Raw genomic sequence first — 20,208 nt, 5'->3', positions numbered from 1 at the left:
TACTCTGACAGTTTGACAAGAACATGTGCTAACTTGTTGATTGTTTAAAAACAAATGAGTGAATGTGCTAGAAAGCAAAATGGCTACCAAACTATCTAGTTGTCTGCTGTGGTTAGCCAAAAAGGACTTGTTTTTAAAGTTGGATCATCTTATCCTTTGAGGCTTTAAAAGAGTTCTCACACTATGATTTTGTAAATTCATCCATGGCAGGTATTGTTGTCACCTTAGTCTGCTACACCACCAATCAGACTACACCACTGTGCACACACCTGTTGTTACTATGACAACTAGAGTAGCCCTGTCAGCTAATGACTGATGTCTAAACATGCACAAATCCCATTTGGTCATTTGTAACTTGCTGTTAGGACAGTCACTATTCCAAAACGGATTTGAGCATTAAGGCCTCCAGTATGAACCAGGCTTAAGAGCACTGGACATTGGCAACTCTACCAAAGGCCAAATAAAGCAGCTTCAGTCAGTGACAAAATATTGCTGTTTCAGTTGTTCTCAGCAACTTGAGGAAACACTCATTAACTTCAGAAGAATTCAAGTATAACAGTTCATAGCTTTTTTTTCTCGTCTTCGTAAGGGTTTTGTGAATGTGTGTCTCCTTCCTCTCTCTCTCTCTGACAACACCTAGCAAGACCATTATCTGGGAGGGACACATGTCCGCACATATTGTATGCACATGTGTACACACACACACACACACAATCATGCCGCACACGCACACTAAATGTTTGGGTTCCACTGGTGTTGTGAGTCACACTGTCTCGACCCTGAATGAACACACACAGCCCCAAGAAATAGGTCAGATACACACTCACATACATACACACGCACACACACTGACATACACACGCCTCTGAATTGAATTGTCAACAGAGGGAGTTAAGTGGGCTAGGTTCCGAATTGCTGCAGAACAGGTGTCTACACGCAACACGCCACATGCTACAACCAAATGAAACACCTCTCTCTACTCTCCTACATTTGAGTATTTTTGGTCTGTTTGGTGGTAACTGTGATTGTTCAGGAGTCGCTATGACTACTGTAGGGAGGTGAGTCTGGCAGTATAGTTTTTGGCAGTCTCTCTTGGGCATCTGTGTGATGTATGAACCACGTATGAGTGATATTTGAGTAATCATCATAGTTGATGTACAAATAGTGTTAAACCTTTACCTGGGTTAACAGTTAATAGACAGAATTGTTGGATTCTGGGGGTCACTGCAGTCAGGCCGGGGGCCTCTCCTCTCTCCACCTAGGTGCATACGGGAAAGCAACCTGAGCTACTTCCTGACAGTAACTCTTGGTTTCTGAGTTACCGCAAAATAACCACAGAATCTGTAATGATAGTGTGTTTGAGAGGCTGTGTCAGAGAGAGATTGGGTAATGCTAAGAGAGGGACTGGATTTAGGGTTATGGGGAGTTGGGGCGGGTAGTATTGAAATCCTAATGAAACAGGTTTCTGTGTGTGTGTGTAGGTCTGGATCCGACATTATTCTCTCTTTAATTTTATGTTCTCCATAAAACCAGTTCCATACCCTGTGCTGCTGCCCAGCTCCATACCCTGTGATTCTGCCCAGCTCCATACCCTGTGATTCTGCCCAGCTCCATACCCTGTGATTCTGCCCAGCTCCATACCCTGTGATTCTGCCCAGCTCCATACCCTGTGCTGCTGCCCAGCTCCATACCCTGTGCTTCTGCCCAGCTCTATACCCTGTGCTTCTGCCCAGCTCCATACCCTGTGCTTCTGCCCAGCTCCATACCCTGTGCTTCTGCCCAGCTCCATACCCTGTGCTGCTGCCCAGCTCCATACCCTGTGATGCTGCCCAACTCCATACCCTGTGCTACTGCCCAGCTCCATACCCTCCTTCCCCCTATACCTCCCTCCATCTCCCTATACCTCCCTCCATCCCTCTATACCTCCCTCCATCTCCCTATACCTCCCTCCATCCCTCTATACCTCCCTCCATCTCCCTATACCTCCCTCCATCTCCCTATACCTCCCTCCATCTCCCTATACTTCCCTCCATCCCTCTATACCTCCCTCCATCCCTCTATACCTCCCTCCATCTCCCTATACCTCCCTCCATCTCCCTATACTTCCCTCCATCTCCCTATACCTCCCTCCTTCCCTTATACCTCCCTCCATCCCTCTATACCTCCCTCCATCTCCCTATACCTCCCTCCATCTCCCTATACCTCCCTCCATCTCCCTATACCTCCCTCCCTCCATCCCTCCTAACCTCCCTCCATCCCCCTATACCTCCCTCCATCTCCCTATACCTCCCTCCATCCCTCTATACCTCCCTCCATCTCCCTATACCTCCCTCCATCTCCCTATACCTCCCTCCATCTCCCTATACCTCCCTCCATCTCCCTCCATCTCCCTATACCTCCCTCCCTCCATCCCTCCTAACCTCCCTCCATCTCCCTATACCTCCCTCCATCTCCCTATACCTCCCTCCTTCCCCTATACCTCCCTCCATCCCTCTATACCTCCCTCCATCTCCCTATACCTCCCTCCATCTCCCTATACCTCCCTCCATCTCCCTATACCTCCCTCCATCTCCCTCCATCTCCCTATACCTCCCTCCCTCCATCCCTCCTAACCTCCCTCCATCCCTCTATACCTCCCTCCATCCCTCTATACCTCCCTCCATCTCCCTATACCTCCCTCCTTCCATCCCTCTGCACCTCCTTCCATCCCCTATAACCCCCTCCTTCCATTCCTATATACCTCCCTCCCTCTATTCCTCTATACCTCCCTCCCTCTATTCCTCTATACCTCCCTCCCTCTATACCTCTATACCTCCCTCCCTCTATTCCCTTATACCTCCCTCCCTCCATACCCCTATACCTCCCACCATTCCCTATACCGCCCTCCTTACATCCCTTATACCTCCCTCCTTCAATCCCCTATACCTCCATAGCCCTATACCTCCCTCCTTCAATCCCATATACCTCCATCCCTCCATTCCTCCTTCCTTCCATTCCCCTATACCTCCTTCCTTCCATTCCCCTATATTTTCTCCTTACATCCCATATACCTCCCCCTATACCTCCATCCCCCTATACCTCCCGTCTTCCATTCCCCTATACCTCCCCCCATCCCCCTATACCTCCCTCCATCCCCTATACTGCCCTCCTTCCATTACCTTATACCTCTCTCTCTCCATCCCCCTATACCTCTCTCCATCCGCCCTATAACTCCCTCCATCCCCCTATACCTCCCTCATTCCCCATACCTCCCTCATCCCCCTCTACCTCCCTCCTTCCATCCCCCTATACCTCCCTCTATCCCCTGTACCTCCCTTCTTCCATTCCCCTATACCTCCTTCCCTCCCCCTATACCTCCCTCCACCCCCTATACCTCCCTCCACCCCCTATACCTCCCTCCACCCCATACCTCCCTCATCCCCCTATACTTTCCTCCTTCCATCCCCCCTATATCTCCCTCCTTCCAACCCTCCTCCCGCTCCAGTTAAATGTTGCCCGTAGGTATAGCATTCCCTCCCCCAATCTCAACCTTAATCATTAGAGACAATGTAAAACTGACCTAAGATCAGCATCTGCAAGCAACTTCATCCAATTCGACCTTCCTCCCTCCCTCCCTCTCATCCTCCTTTCCTCCCTTCATCCTTCCCTCCCTCCTTTCCTCCCTCCTTTCCTCCCCACTCCCATCCTCCTTTCCTCCCATCCTCCCACTGTTACGTCTGGTTTTCTCTGTTGATGCAGATGGCTTGTGTGTGTGTCTGGGGCTCGTACTGCGTGTGCATGTTTGTGTGTGAGTGTGTGCATACATTTGGAAGTCGTACAGTTGTATCATCAGCACCCTACAGGAACACTGTGACTAACTTTATAGACCCCCTTACTCTGCTACAACCACATCAATATGGCCTGTACACTGATTATGAAATAGGAAATAGTGGCTCTTGCTGCTACTAGATGACTATGGTTTGTGTGTGCGCGGTGATGTCATGATGTAAAGGACATGTGTAGATGAAAACAGAAGCGTGATTGCATTCTGCAGCCCAGATGCTCTGTCTCGCAGTGATGACATCATGGTTGTAGCATTTGTCTGGCGCTGGGCCTCTGACAAGCTGTCTGAGAACAATGTGCAGAGAGAGCTGTTAGAGTGTGTGTGCTGTTGTGTGTGCTGTGCAACATGTGTTTGGTAGTTGGCTCGTGTGTTTCTGTTCCTCTAGCACATTGATTCAATAAAGCGGCCTCATAGTTGATACACGTTATTGACACTGTCAGTGGCTTAAGCCGACATCACAGTCCTATACAGACTGGCAATAAGAAGCTCTGAATAAGTGAGTGTTGGTTACACTATTCTAACTCATGATACATCCTCCTTTGGGCTCTCCTGTTTTTCTGGGAGTCTTAAAATAAGCTCTGTTAGTCATTTGTCAGTTCTGAGTAAGAGAAGGATGCTAGAGAGAGATGGGGGAGGAGGGGTGTGTGTTTGGGGGTTGGAAACTGGGTGAAAGGCTGTCTGACTCTTGACTGATCTTTACTTTGAGGGCCTTCTGTTTCCATCCAAACCTCAGTTCTTCTCCTGCTCCTACAGGTGGTCGTCACTAGTAATCACAGCCACAAAGTATTAAACCCTGCCTATTTCTACAGTTTCTCTTCTTAAAATCTGATTTTAACCTTAACCCTAACCTTAACCACACTGCTAACCATATGACTAACTCTAATAAAAAAAATAATAAAAAGCAACCATTTTTTCATGAATATTTACGATATAGACAATTTTGACTTTGTGGCTGTGGTAACTAGTGACAACCCTGTCACACTGACCACCACCACCACCACTCTCACTGTTAGTCAGAGTCCAGTGCTCTGTCAAACCCCTCAGTCACACTCTCTCACTCACTTTCTCTGGCACCACAATGAAACACAGAGAGTTAAGGACCCACTGGGATTCATGACTCATTTGTACAACTTCTGCCAACTCCATACAGTCAATAGCAATATTTTGTGAACTATTTTGTTTTTAGCTTTGTAAGGCGTACAATCACGCAAAGACAACACTGCCGTGGAAAGGCTGAGTTGGCAGCTTGGTGAGATACGTATGATGCTGGGATCATTAAAGGGGATGTGAACTGGGTTAGCGTGTTGCCGGTGTGAAATGTAACAGGATCGTGACACAGTGCCTTTAATTACACACCAGTCTGTGATGAATCTCTCCTCTTCCTCATCCTCCTCTTTCTCCTGGAGGCCTCGGACCTGATGGTGACACACACGCGCACACACACAAAGGGCCTGGAAAGAGTACATCATCTCTGTTGCAGGATACCATTTGTCACCGACAGTGAACCCCAACTTAACCTCTGACCCATTCTTTCCCCTTCCCACTCTCCTCTGTGTTAACTTTCATGTTTCCCCTTCCCACTCTCCTCTGTGTTAACTTTCATGTTTCCCCTTCCCACTCTCCTCTGTGTTAACTTTCATGTTTCCCCTTCCCACTCTCCTCTGTGTTAACTTTCATGTTTCCCCTTCCCACTCTCCTCTGTGTTAAATTTCATGTTTCCCCTGCCCACTCTCCTCTGTGTTAACTTTCATGTTTCCTCTTCCCACTCTCCTCTGTGTTAACTTTCATGTTTCCCCTTCCCACTCCCTACTGTGTTAACTTTCATGTTTCCCCTTCCCACTCCCTACTGTGTTAACTTTCATGTTTCCCCTTCCCACTCCCTACTGTGTTAACTTTCATGTTTCCCCTTCCCACTCTCCTCTGTGTAAACTTTCATGTTTCCCCTTCCCACTCCCTACTGTGTTAACTTTCATGTTTCCCCTTCCCACTCTCCTCTGTGTTAACTTTCATGTTTCCCCTTCCCACTCCCTACTGTGTTAACTTTCATATTTCCCCTTCCCACTCCCTACTGTGTTAACTTTCATGTTTCCCCTTCCCACTCCCTACTGTGTTAACTTTCATGTTTCCCCTTCCCACTCCCTACTGTGTTAACTTTCATGTTTCCCCTTCCCACTCCCTACTGTGTTAAATTTCATGTTTCCCCTTCCCACTCTCCTCTGTGTTAACTTTCATGTTTCCCCTTCCCACTCTCCTCTGTGTAAACTTTCATGTTTCCCCTTCCCACTCCCTACTGTGTTAACTTTCATGTTTCCCCTTCCCACTCCCTACTGTGTTAACTTTCATGTTTCCCCTTCCCACTCTCTTCTGTGTTAACTTTCATGTTTCCCCTTCCCACTCCCTACTGTATTAACTTTCATATTTCCCCTTCCCACTCCCTACTGTGTTAACTTTCATGTTTCCCCTTCCCACTCCCTACTGTGTTAACTTTCATGTTTCCCCTTCCCACTCCCTACTGTGTTAAATTTCATGTTTCCCCTTCCCACTCTCCTCTGTGTTAACTTTCATGTTTCCCCTTCCCACTCTCCTCTGTGTAAACTTTCATGTTTCCCCTTCCCACTCCCTACTGTGTTAACTTTCATGTTTCCCCTTCCCACTCCCTACTGTGTTAACTTTCATGTTTCCCCTTCCCACTCCCTACTGTGTTAACTTTCATGTTTCCCCTTCCCACTCCCTACTGTGTTAACTTTCATGTTTCCCCTTCCCACTCCCTACTGTGTTAACTTTCATATTTCCCCTTCCCACTCTCCTCTGTGTTAACTTTCATGTTTCCCCTTCCCACTCTCCTCTGTGTTAACTTTCATGTTTCCCCTTCCCACTCCCTACTGTGTTAACTTTCATGTTTCCCCTTCCCACTCTCCTCTGTGTTAACTTTCATGTTTCCCCTTCCCACTCTCCTCTGTGTTAACTTTCATGTTTCCCCTTCCCACTCTCCTCTGTGTTAACTTTCATGTTTCCCCTTCCCACTCCCTACTGTGTTAACTTTCATGTTTCCCCTTCCCACTCTCCTCTGTGTTAACTTTCATGTTTCCCCTTCCCACTCCCTACTGTGTTAACTTTCATGTTTCCCCTTCCCACTCTCCTCTGTGTTAACTTTCATGTTTCCCCTTCCCACTCTCCTCTGTGTTAACTTTCATGTTTCCCCTTCCCACTCCCTACTGTGTTAACTTTCATGTTTCCCCTTCCCACTCTCCTCTGTGTTAACTTTCATGTTTCCCCTTCCCACTCCCTACTGTGTTAACTTTCATGTTTCCCCTTCCCACTCTCCTCTGTGTTAACTTTCATGGTTTCCCTTTCCTTCTCTCCTCTCCCCCACCTCCTTAATTCCCTGTTTTTACCCCAATCTCCTAGTTAAGTAGAGCTTTTATCCTAAATCACTGTTCATCCTGCCTCCCTCAGCCTTCGTTTCCCACTCACAACACTCTACTTAGGGAAATAGGCTGCACTTCCTTCAGAATTCCACCCTTTAGGAATACCACACTTTGCTATTCCGAGATTAGATTCCCCATCCCTATGGATTGTGATTGAAATGAGCTGAATCAGACATTGGACTATGGGGTCACATTGTTTTTGGTGGGTTACCGTCCAGCCCCCAAGTCCCATTGGTGATGAAAGAGGTGAATGAGGTGACAGTGGAAGGACAAGGTAAAGCCCTACATTGTTATTAGCTGTGATCCCTGGTCAAGGTGCTAGGTATCACTCAGGTGTTCCTGTTCTAAATGTAGGAAGGAAGCACAATGGTCCAGGACCCTCACAGCTCTGATCTAGTTCAGATGGCCTGGTCTGAGCAGCTAAGCTGGCACAAACAGCACTCTGTTCACTGTCTACTGCTCAGACTGCTGAATCACTGACAAAGGGAGGGAGGGAGGGCGAGGGGAAGAAGAGGAGAAGGGAGGAAAGAGAGAGGTATGAGAGGAAGAGGGGAGGAGGGAGGTTGGAAAGATAGAGGGGTGCAGTGATCAGCAGTAATCATAGCCTTTCGCTAGAGGCCAGTGTCTTGGGAGGAGGCTGACGGAAGGAGAGGTGAAGGGGAGGTAGGGAGGGCGATTTAGAGAGAGGGGGAGGAGATGAGAAGAGAGGTTGGCTGTCTGTAGGGTAATGGGAGGTGAGCGGATGGAGGAATTTAGGGAGAGAGAAGGTGGGGGGGGGGTGAGCTGTCAGCAGACTGTGAGTCACACTCTCTCAAGCCAGACATACCACACTCCCATCGCTACAGGCAACAGGCTGGGCCTACACTGGGCCTTTCACTCTCTCAGCTCTCTCTCTCTCTCAGCTGTCTCTCAGCTCTCTCTCTCAGCTCTCTCTCAGCTCTCTCTCTCTCTCTCTCTCAGCTGTCTCTCAGCTCTCTCACTCTCAGCTGTCTCTCAGCTCTCTCTCTCAGCTGTCTCTCAGCTCTCTCTCTCTCTCAGCTGACAGCTGTCTCTCAGCTCTCTCTCACTCTCAGCTGTCTCTCAGCTCTCTCTCACTCTCAGCTGTCTCTCAGCTCTCTCTCTCTCAGCTGTCTCTCAGCTGTCTCTCAGCTCTCTCTCTCTCTCAGCTGTCTCTCACTCTCAGCTGTCTCTCAGCTCTCTCTCTCAGCTGTCTCTCAGCTCTCTCTCACTCTCAGCTGTCTCTCAGCTCTCTCTCTCTCTCAGCTGTCTCTCAGCTCTCTCTCTCAGCTGTCTCTCTCTCTCAGCTGTCTCTCAGCTCTCTCTCTCAGCTGTCTCTCTCTCTCAGCTGTCTCTCAGCTCTCTCTCTCAGCTCACTCTCAGCTGTCTCTCTCTCTTAGCTGTCTCTCAGCTGTCTCTCAGCTGTCTCTCTCTCTCAGCTGTCTCTCAGCTCTCTCTCAGCTGTCTCTCAGTTCTCTATCTCAACTCTCTTTGTCTGTCATTCTCTCTCTCACACCAATTTTCTCTCTTGCACACATTCTTGCACTTTCAGGCCTAGGCTGGTCCTACACTTTCAGGCCTAGGCTGGTCCTACACTTTCAGGCCTAGGCTGGTCCTACACTTTCAGGCCTAGGCTGGTCCTACACTTTCAGGCCTAGGCTGGTCCTACACTTTCAGGCCTAGGCTGGTCCTACACTTTCAGGCCTAGGCTGGTCCTACACTTTCAGGCCTAGGCTGGTCCAACACTTTTGCACAGTAAAATATCTCCTCTCCTCACTCTCACCCCCCTTCTCCCTCTCTCTGTTCTTCCTCCCCCTCTCCTTTCCTTCAGTCTGTGGTGTGCCAGTCTCATCATGTTAAGCCCACAGTCATTTAGCTGTTTATTTGTTCTTATTTTTAACTATGAACTGCTGAATCATTGTGTTTCTATGTGGCACGCCCTTACATCACTCCTGAACCAAAATAGACAAGAGCCAAAGCTAAGGGGTGTATATCCGTAGAGCAGATCTCTCTCACCCTCCCTCACACACACTCTCCTCTGCATCTCTATCTCATGAACACACACCCCACTCTCTCTCTGTCTCTCTCTCTGTGCACACACACACACACACACACACACACACACACACACACACACACACACACACACACACCCTCCAAACCGACTGACACACACATGCAAAGGGAGAAGGGTGAATGAACTCTCATACCACTAAATAATATCCAGACATTTCACTCTCTCTGTTCAGTTTGATGTTACTCCTCTCTCCATTTCCAGCAATATATATTTTTTTAAATCCAATGGAATTCAGTAAACAAACAATATTGTGCTCCTGCTGATGTTGTCTTTACCAACCAAAGGAATGCTCTGTTAACCAGACATGTACCACATAGAGAATGACTACAGTAGCAGAGAGATGTGGGGTAAAGGCCTGGCATCGCTCTGTGTGGGTTCACTAAAACTGACTATGATTAGGGTTGGTGGCTGCAATTGTGGCTCTGTAATTGTGCGTGTGCGTTCTCTCTCTTCTCTCGACAAAACCAAACCCTTATACTGTATTGTACTGCAATTGTGGAAATATGAGTGGTTAAAGTGAGAGACCGGGGGAAACAGAGAGGGTGAGACAAAAAGAGAGGGAAATGTGTAAGAAAGGAGACAATGCAGCCGAGCAGGTATTGACTTTTGACATTCTTCATAAGAGAAAGATATGTTTCCCTGTGACTGCTGCCCCCCCCCTCCCCCTCCCACCCACCCACCCACCCTCACTGCCAGACATCTGGAGTGAGGTTAGAAAATGCTGAATCATACTCGATTGGTGGTGTGAACCCGGCCAGGCCAATCACAACAGTTCTAGCATGGTTATCTGTCTCTGAACGATTATCTAATGTTGTTTCACTGCATCTCAGCCCCCGGTATGTGTGTGTGTGTGTTTCTCTCAGGACATCCTGTAGTGGTATTCTACCCTGTGATGTTACACCTCTCTCCATCTGTGTGTTCAGGTCTAGAAAATATTTAGGGCCTCGATAGGATGGTATTAAATATTATCATAATATATAAAAACCAGGGTTCCATTTTAGCCCTCCCTCTTTTTTAGGGCCTCTGTTTGGTTTGGCAGAGGAGGTCTGCTTTTCACCACGTTGTTCTTTCTCTCAGTGTAATTAGTATTTGGTGGTGCTCAGAGTAAAATATGTTGGCCAGCCAAGATCAACCCTGGTCTGACTTAGAGGAGGAACAGTACAGGGTTTGTAGGCTGTAAACACCCTGGGCCTGAGCTGAGGCGGTCTGTGTGTGTGTGTGTGTGTGTGTGTGTGTGTGTGTGTGTGTGTGTGCGTGTGCGTGTGCGTGTGCGTGTGTGTGTGTAATATATATAAGTTGGTGGGAGAAACTTGTCTTGGACAACACATCATTTCAGATAATCCCCATAAGAAATAGGCCTAAACTTGGGCCAACTATATATATATGCGTAAATGTGTGTAGCCTACATTTCATACTGTGAAGAGAGAGAACCAGGCCATTTCAGCCTCTCTGTCCACATAAATCAAAGACTTAAAACTAGCAACCAGATATGCATCATAGTCACGAGTTACATATTAATGTATGGTGCACCTAGCAATGTGCAGCTGGCGTTAGTAGACCATGAAGCACCCTTGGTAAATTATTTTAATAGATTCTTGAGTTTGTCAAACTGGATTGAGTTGGCCCAAGTTTAGGCCTATTTCTTATGGGGATTATCTGAAATGATGTGTTGTCCAAGACAAGTTTCTCCCACCAACTTGTGTTTCAGCCCTGGCAGTGAGAGGGGAGGACAGGACAGGAGGAGAGAGGAGAGGAGGGGAGAAGAAGAGAGGAGAAAAAGAGGCGAGGAGGAGCGTAGAGAGTCTGGGTGTTGTTGTGTAAGCGTCTAGATGAGCAGGGTCAGAAGTCAGCACAGTACACATGGCCCTTCCCAGGAACCATTGGGGCATGCTGTATCAATGACTACGTTTCCCATGTGTCCCACAGTTACAATGAAAGCAACTATTGTAATTATTTTTCTTTTTTTTCTTTGTTCCTGTCCTCAGGTCAACCCCAGACTCGATCTCCCCCCATACATCCCACCCAGCCTTGCCTAACCCAGCCCACCAGCCAGCTACGCAACGGAGCTAAGCCCCACACACACACCCCGCACACACACGGCCCGCACTGCACACACGCCGCCAACACACATGCCCCGCACACACATGCCTCTCACCCCAATGGAGTGAGGAACGGAGGGCTCCATGATCGGCTGGCCCCCGGCTCCCTACCCAGGGCGACCTCTTCCTCCTCCTCGTCTTCCTCATCGGGGATGAAGAACCCTAAGAAGCTCCAGTCCAACCCCTCCATCACCTCTCAGAGCAGCAAGAGGAGCAAGAGCTCCTCCAAGAGCAACAGCTCCCAGATACCTACAGAGGCACAGGATGGTGAGAAGCTACCTACTTCTGTCCATCTCACTGTAGTACCCCACCTCTCCTCTCTCTTCCATCTCTCCCTCTTCTCAAAACACTATGCATTGTAATCAACTACCAGGTCAAATAAATATAAATAACTCTCCTTCTCTCCCTCAGACTGTTGTGTTCACTGTATCCTGGCCTGTCTGTTCTGTGAGTTCCTGACTCTGTGTAACATCGTGTTGGACTGTGCCACCTGTGGTTCGTGTGCGGGGGACGACTCGGCGTGTTTCTGCTGCTGCTGTGCCTCTGAGGAGTGTGGCGACTGTGAACTGCCGTGTGACATGGACTGTGGGATCATCGACGCGTGCTGCGAGTCTGCAGACTGCCTGGAGATCTGTATGGAGTGCTGCGGCCTCTGTTTCTCCTCCTGAGCCTTTCAAACTGCACAGGGCGATAAATATATATATATCTCACACACTGACACAGCTCAGGCTCAGTCAGAGATACTGTATATAATGACAAGATGGTCTTGTCTCCACCCTAACAATGGGAGTCATTGTCCCAAAGGCAGGCGGTCTGCTTATCGCTTCACCTCTTCCTCTCTGGCTCAGTAGAGAGGACAGTGGAGGGGCATGATCATTGGTCAATGTAAGGACATATCATTGACTTTGACCAAGGTAGAGTGCTGACATTGTTCAATGTTATGGACAATCCATTGGAATTGACCAATCAAAGGACAGGGACTACTCTTTGGCTTCTCCTGCTCACCTCTGTGTTGCTTGTCAGTTTACTAAGGAGGACTATGGATATCTCTCATTGTTATGCAGATGTTTTGCTTAGAGCCCGACCGATATGGTATTTTTATGTCTGATAACGATAGGAGGGAGGCAAAGTCACTGATTTACTGATATATCAGCCAATATATTGTTTTTAGAGGTGGAATGAAAAACATACTTTTTTTTACACAAATTGTGCTCCAAAAGGATTAACGGATACTCAAAATGATAATTTCTTAACAAAATATTAAAATAAACATTATATTAAGATATCCACAAAAAAAGTAACTATATCCTCTATAAATACAACAGTACAACTTGTTTAGTGTCCCTTCTTAGACAAATCTTTAAGTTGTACCTATCTATGGCAGTGGATAAGAAGTATGCAAAAGTGCTTGTGTTAAACCACCACAATGTTGAATGAATTAAACTTAGTCTCAAAGTAAATCTGAAACTGCACTGTTCACAAATAAGCATTGAAATGCAGTAACATGCCGTTCGTAATGTCACCACGAGGTGTCAGCGTTTGTCTTGAGTAGATTTACCACAGTGTCTACAACAGTCAAAGGTCATGTAAACAAACACTTTATGGCAACCTTGCAATCAGAGTAGACTATGACAAGCACAAGCTAGCTGTTCATTACAGAAACCATATCTACATCACTGTTATTTAATACAAAATATGTTGGCTGTAAATTTCAACAGCAAATGACTAAAAACATTTATGCAGGCAAATGCTTGCCGCACTTGTTTTAGTCACACGTTCTCATTTAGCTAGCTAGCTAGAGTTATCTCATCATGAATGCAAGCACATGGCCTGCTTTTTGCAGATTGCATATTTCGGAAAACAAACCAAATAAGCCCACTAGCTAATAGAATAGGCTCAGACAGTAACAGTGTTCTTTTTGTATCAAGAATGATTGTTCACTTTGGCGCTAGTCCAGTGTTGCACATAAGTAGCATAGATTGCTAGCTAGCAAAGCTAACTACCTTGCTGGCTAGATAGCTGAGCTTCCGTTAACTAAGTGAGAATGTGATGAGGACAGGGCTTGCTTGGTGAAGTGTACTTTTGATTATTTTCTTATTCAAATACGCTGGCTATGGCAAGCTACTCACCGTCTAACCACCATGCCTATTCTCTCACGTTGTGACCTAGGCCTGAATGATGTTCAATGAGCAGCTCATAGAGCGCCCTCTTCAGGCAAACATTGACCATTAAAAAAATGACCACAAATGAGCAGACGTATTTGTTTATTCTATGTATATAATATCTGCGCTTTATCTGTGGAATAAAGACCGATACAAATCTTTCTGTTAAAGGCTAATATCGGTCAACTGATTTATCAGTTGGGCTCTAGTTTTTCTACTGTATGGTTGCTATGCTCCAGCGATGGTTCTGGACGGCTTCTCTCTCTGGACTGTTCCTTTGGACCCTCAGTGAGCCATCTCTTATTACAGCAGAACACCCTGTGTCTCCAGAGGCTCAGCAGCACAATGACTGGCTCTCTCCATGCATGAGAATGACCTCAAAGGCAAATGAGAAAATGGCTCCATTTAACAGGATTTTTGTGTTTCTGTAGATAAGACTGCAGAGTAATGGGAAAATGGTCGCTCAGATCTGAGCAGCACTCTAGTTTGTCCTTGGCAAGGTTAAAGTCTTCCAGTTTTAGTGCTAACCATTTCTTTCTCAACGTGCACAGTCCATGTGGAGGGTCTGTCTACTGCGGTTGTCCTGTCAGAGTTGCTGGGACTGGGAGTAGAGGGCTCAGCAACAAACCAATGGAAATGGGTCAACAATGCTACAGACATGTTGTTCCATAGCCCAGCATTAGCACATCTAATTCAGCTAATCAAGATATTGATTTTTAGTTGATGATTTGAACCAGGTGGGTTAGTGCTGGGCTGAATGAAAGTCTGCACACCCTTTGACTCTCGAAGATCAGGAGTGAAGAACACTGGTCACTACAGTAGAGTCCAGTGTTTGTCCATGACCCGTAGGCGCGTTGTAGACAGACCTAGCAAAGGACACATCCTCCATCTTACTCAAACATGTGAAAGGAGAGCTCTTTCTCTTAGGGCTTTTCTCTTTCTGTGATTTTATTTTGAATCTTAACCATACTGTCTGGATATTTTGAATGATTTCCATGTTGTGCTGTAAACAGATTTCAGATCTAACAGATAGACTGGAAGAGATCATTCAAACTCTCAATGCCTTTACCTGATATCTGTCATTCTCTTGTACTGTACTGTATTTGAACGGAAGGCCTCCACTTTACTCCAGGCCTGGATTGGCTCTCCTCACTACAAAAAATGATATTAATCCATCTTATTTTATGTCGATTTTAAAAAATATATATATTTGCATTTCTCTTCCAATATGAAAATTACATTTCTATGTTATCCGTTCCAACCTCGCTCCCTGTAAAGCAGTAGTTCTTCAAAATGTTATTTTATTCCCAGACTTAAAATATCTGGGGATATTATGCTAAGTAATTTAAATGGTACGTAGATTAGTTTTATGATAATAGAATAGGTCCTGCAAACTCAAACACTACAACACATGCCCCTTTCTGCCCAGCAACTCATATGCAAATTGTACTAAATCATGTGTTTATATTGAACATCCTGTGGATCCTGATTGCTCTGATCTGGCACTGTGTGGATCCTCGCATGACTGTGTGAGTTCTCTCATACCAAAGAAAATAGTTTTGTAGCTTAGCCTGTGCCGAGTCTCCAACATCCGGATGTTCTGGTTTTCAGGGAAAATGGAAATAGAGCCTGTGATGCTATTCCACTTTTGGACGTTAACAAGGTGACTTTCCATCTTAACTCCTCCTCCACATTTACTGGATTGGTTGAACATTGCAGAAGATAAACTTTTTTTCTTCTCGTCAAGACCAGTATGTAGGGGATCTAGTTTCAGACGTTTCTTTTACTCCTGCTACGTCAGGTTTGTTGTAGATACATCTTTATCTATGGATCCTATATTCTGTAGATGATTTTCAGCTTGGTTTTAGGGTATCATTTGGCTTATCAAACTAGCCTCTTGCTTTTATTGATTCCAAGGGCTTGCAGACTTGTTTTACTGGGTGCACCTGCTAATGAAAGATATGCCTTACTTGGAATACTAGCAATCTCTCATAAGAGGGCTATCTATCTGTACCTCTACATGGTGCCTGAGGTAAAATTGAATAGTTGCATTACGATTTTATCCCTGATTATGAATTATGTAGAGAGAGAGGCGTTGTGATATTGTACATCCAATCAATGTTTTGGTAAAGCCCTGGAAATATGCCTAGTCCTAACTATGGGGTTTTTCATGGGAAAAAAATGTAAATCAGAAGTGTGAATTTGAGAGATAGATGAAGCCATAATGATATTTGTTGTCTTGGATGCTGAATCTGTCACGGTTGTCGTAGGGTAAAGTGGACCAAGACGCAGCGGGGAAATGTGCACTCATCTTCTTTTATTAATCGGACAAAGACGGTGAACCAAAACAAACACAACGACTAATAACAGGCCAGTAAGGCACAAAGCTATGCCCAGCACAATCTCCCAGAAAACACTAAAACAAACACATACCTATATATAGGACCCTCAATCAGAGGCAACTAGAAAACACCTGCCTCCAATTTAGAGTCCCCCAATTAACTAAACATAGAAATACAAAGAACTAGACTAAACATAGAAATACATTAACATAGACCAGTGCCCAAAACCTGGAATAATAAATCAAACACACCACTAAACACACAACCACCCCGAACCACATAAAACAAATACCCTCTGCCACGTCCTGACCAAACTACAATAACAAATAACCCCTATTACTGGTCAGGACATGACAGAATCAAACAGGAACACAAGTTGTGGTGTTTATACTCAAAATAGTACAGAGACAACTGAAAAATAAATCAACTTGATAATGTCCAGATGAACAATGACTTTCTGCATTCCCTAACAGTGCAAGGTACCTTTCCAGTGCAATCTCTCATTTTAAATTTTTTTTAAAAACATTTTATCAAATGTGCCTTCAAACATCTCATGGATATAAAATGTAATGTTAGCCTGCTCTGGTGAAAGCAGTCAATTCAAGCATTATGTCCAATACATGTGTGTAGTGTTTACCCAGTGCTGTGTGTAATAAAATGACTGTGTAAGAAGTGATCCGTGGTGCCTATTCCTTTTATCAGGTATGGATGCCCTCTATGTAGCTACTGTTATGTCCAAGAAGTGCTCATCCAAAGTAACAAAGACTACTTTTATCTGTTTTTCTCAGATTGACATTGTGAGGTGGTGCCTCCTGTACACAGAGCAGACGGCCAAGATGGACTCTTTGATGTGGTTGATGTGCAGTGAAGGCTCTCAGTGCTTAAATGGCTCTGCTCTGAACAGACTGAAGTCTCCTTAAAACAGACACAGGAATAATGAAACCAATCAGGAATATACTGTATATGACAAAAGGTATTGAGTAATTTTAATAGGCAAGTAAATCTTCAGATTTGTACCAGTTTGTTGAGTATCTATAGCTGTACATGCGCTACAATATTGGGTAGCACTTTGATGGTCCAGATACAGTATGTCCTCATATCGTATCCATTCTCCCTGTTTTCCCCATAACCATGTCTTAGCACAGTTCTGTACACCTCCTCCATTCCTTGTCTTGGTAGAGAAAACAGAGCAACAACTGGCCTCATGCAGAACAGAGCACTTTAATATGCTTTTTAAAGGTCTGCCAAAGTCGTTGAGCAGGAATGCCTGTTTGGGCCAATGCATCAATGTGTGTAGAAACACTGGGACTTTTTTCTGTTTGAGATCTCCCCCCTCGCTTTCTCTCTGTTTCTCCACTCGTTCTATCCCCCTCTCATACTTCTCTCCTACCTACTCTCTCCCCCTCTGTATACTATACCCACATAGATAATCACAGATGTGAATAGATGTTAAGAGTGGTGTGTGTGTACAGTGCACAGTTCCCCAGCCTGTCCATCCCACAGTGTGTAGAGGTCAGAGATAACGGGGCCAGTGTGTAGAGGTCAGAGATAACGGGCCAGTGTGTAGAGAGGTCAGAGATAACGGGGCCAGTGTGTAGAGAGGTCAGAGATAACGGGGCCAGTGTGTAGAGGTCAGAGATAACAGGGCCAGTGTGTAGAGGTCAGAGATAACGGGGCCAGTGTGTAGAGGTCAGAGATAACAGGACCAGTGTGTAGAGGTCAGAGATAACGGGGCCAGTGTGTAGAGGTCAGAGATAACGGGGCCAGTGTGTAGAGAGGTCAGAGATAACGGGGCCAGTGTGTAGAGGTCAGAGATAATGGGGCCAGTGTGTAGAGATCAGAGATAACGGAGCCAGTGTGTATAGGTCAGAGATAACGGGGCCAGTGTGTGAGGTCAGAGATAACAGGGCCAGTGTGTAGAGGTCAGAGATAACGGGGCCAGTGTGTAGAGTTCAGAGATAACGGGGCCAGTGTGTAGAGTTCAGAGATAACGGGGCCAGTGTGTAGAGAGGTCAGAGATAACGGGGCCAGTGTGTAGAGGTCAGAGATAACAGGGCCAGTGTGTAGAGGTCAGAGATAACGGGGCCAGTGTGTAGAGTTCAGAGATAACGGGGCCAGTGTGTAGAGAGGTCAGAGATAACGGGGCCAGTGTGTAGAGAGGTCAGAGATAACGGGGCCAGTGTGTAGAGGTCAGAGATAACGGGGCCAGTGTGTAGAGAGGTCAGAGATAACGGGGCCAGTGTGTAGAGGTCAGAGATAACGGGCCAGTGTGTAGAGGTCAGAGATAACGGGGCCAGTGTGTAGAGGTCAGAGATAACAGGGCCAGTGTGTAGAGGTCAGAGATAACGGGGCCAGTGTGTAGAGGTCAGAGATAACAGGACCAGTGTGTAGAGGTCAGAGATAACGGGGCCAGTGTGTAGAGGTCAGAGATAACGGGGCCAGTGTGTAGAGAGGTCAGAGATAACGGGGCCAGTGTGTAGAGGTCAGAGATAACAGGGCCAGTGTGTAGAGGTCAGAGATAACGGGGCCAGTGTGTAGAGGTCAGAGATAACAGGACCAGTGTGTAGAGGTCAGAGATAACGGGGCCAGTGTGTAGAGGTCAGAGATAACGGAGCCAGTGTGTAGAGAGGTCAGAGATAATGGGGCCAGTGTGTAGAGGTCAGAGATAATGGGGCCAGTGTGTAGAGATCAGAGATAACGGAGCCAGTGTGTATAGGTCAGAGATAACGGGGCCAGTGTGTGAGGTCAGAGATAACAGGGCCAGTGTGTAGAGGTCAGAGATAACGGGGCCAGTGTGTAGAGTTCAGAGATAACGGGGCCAGTGTGTAGAGTTCAGAGATAACGGGGCCAGTGTGTAGAGAGGTCAGAGATAACGGGGCCAGTGTGTAGAGGTCAGAGATAACGGGGCCAGTGTGTAGAGGTCAGAGATAACGGGGCCAGTGTGTAGAGATCAGAGATAACGGAGCCAGTGTGTAGAGGTCAGAGATAACTGGGCCAGTGTGTAGAGGTCAGAGATACCGGGGCCAGTGTGTAGAGGTCAGAGATAACGGGGCCAGTGTGTAGAGAGGTCAGAGATAACGGGGCCAGTGTGTAGAGAGGTCAGAGATAACGGGGCCAGTGTGTAGAGGTCAGAGATAACGGGGCCAGTGTGTAGAGAGGTCAGAGATAACAGGGCCAGTGTGTAGAGAGGTCAGAGATAACGGGGCCAGTGTGTAGAGGTCAGAGATAACGGGGCCAGTGTGTAGAGGTCAGAGATAACGGGGCCAGTGTGTAGAGGTCAGAGATAACGGGCCAGTGTGTAGAGGTCAGAGATAACGGGCCAGTGTGTAGAGGTCAAAGATAACGGGGCCAGTGTGTAGAGGTCAGAGATAACGGGGCCAGTGTGTAGAGAGGTCAGAGATAACGGGGCCAGTGTGTAGAGAGGTCAGAGATAACGGGGCGAGTGTGTAGAGGTCAGAGATAACGGGGCCAGTGTGTAGAGGTCAGAGATAACGGGGCCAGTGAGTAGAGAGGTCAGAGATAACGGGGCTAGTGTGTAGAGGTCAGAGATAACGGGGCCAGTGTGTAGAGGTCAGAGATAACGGGGCCAGTGTGTAGAGGTCAGAGATAACGGGGCCAGTGTGTAGAGGTCAGAGATAATGGGGCCAGTGTGTAGAGGTCAGAGATAATGGGGCCAGTGTGTAGAGAGGTCAGAGATAACGGGGCCAGTGTGTTGTGTGTGTACAGTATACAGTATGTGTGTCTGAGAGGTCAGTTCCCCAGCCTGTTCATCTTACAGTGTGTAGTGGTAAATTGTAATTATTTCGCCCCTATGGCCTATTTATTGCCTTACCTCCCTAATCTTACTACATTTGCACACACTGTATATAGATTTTTCTATTGCGTTATTGACTGTACGTTTGTTTATCCCACGTGTAACCTGTGTTGTTTGTGTCACACTGCTTTGCTTTATCTTGGCCAGGTCGCAGTTGTAAATGAGAACTTGTTCTCAACTGGCCTACCTGTTTAAATAAAGGTGAAATAAAAATTAAATAAAAAAGAGGTCAGAGATAACGGGGCCAGTGTGTAGAGGTCAGAGATAACGGGGCCAGTGTGTAAGTGTGTTGTGTGTGTACAGTGTGCAGTGTGTGTGGCTGAGAGGTCAGTTCCCCAGCCTGTCCATCCCACAGTATGTAGAGGTGGCCTCGGGCCACAGGCAGCACTGGAGGCCACCCCTACAGGTCACACAGAGAGACCCTTCAGAACTCGGCCTCAGACACTCAGTGAGGAGGAGGAGAGAG

At 46.6% G+C, this 20,208-nt stretch overlaps 1 protein-coding gene across 3 annotated transcripts in view; it reads left to right on the top strand.

The window, feature by feature from the left end:
• The window catches only part of mdfi (MyoD family inhibitor), a 42,086-nt gene extending 27,338 nt beyond the window's left edge, over nt 1-14,748 (top strand). For all 3 annotated transcript variants that reach the window (XM_029694193.1, XM_029694192.1, XM_029694194.1), the window contains exons 3-4: nt 11,311-11,691; nt 11,836-14,748. In XM_029694193.1, coding sequence (XP_029550053.1) covers nt 11,311-11,691; nt 11,836-12,092 — 638 coding nt within the window. In that variant the 3' untranslated portion in view covers nt 12,093-14,748. The remainder of the gene's footprint in view (nt 1-11,310; nt 11,692-11,835) is intronic.
• Nucleotides 14,749-20,208: the final 5,460 nt, after the last annotated feature.

The sequence above is a fragment of the Salmo trutta genome, chromosome 16 (assembly GCF_901001165.1).
Source record: "Salmo trutta chromosome 16, fSalTru1.1, whole genome shotgun sequence".
Taxonomy (NCBI): domain Eukaryota; kingdom Metazoa; phylum Chordata; class Actinopteri; order Salmoniformes; family Salmonidae; genus Salmo; species Salmo trutta.
The sequence above is the reverse complement of the archived record's forward strand: the minus strand, read 5'-3'. Positions and strand labels throughout refer to the sequence as shown.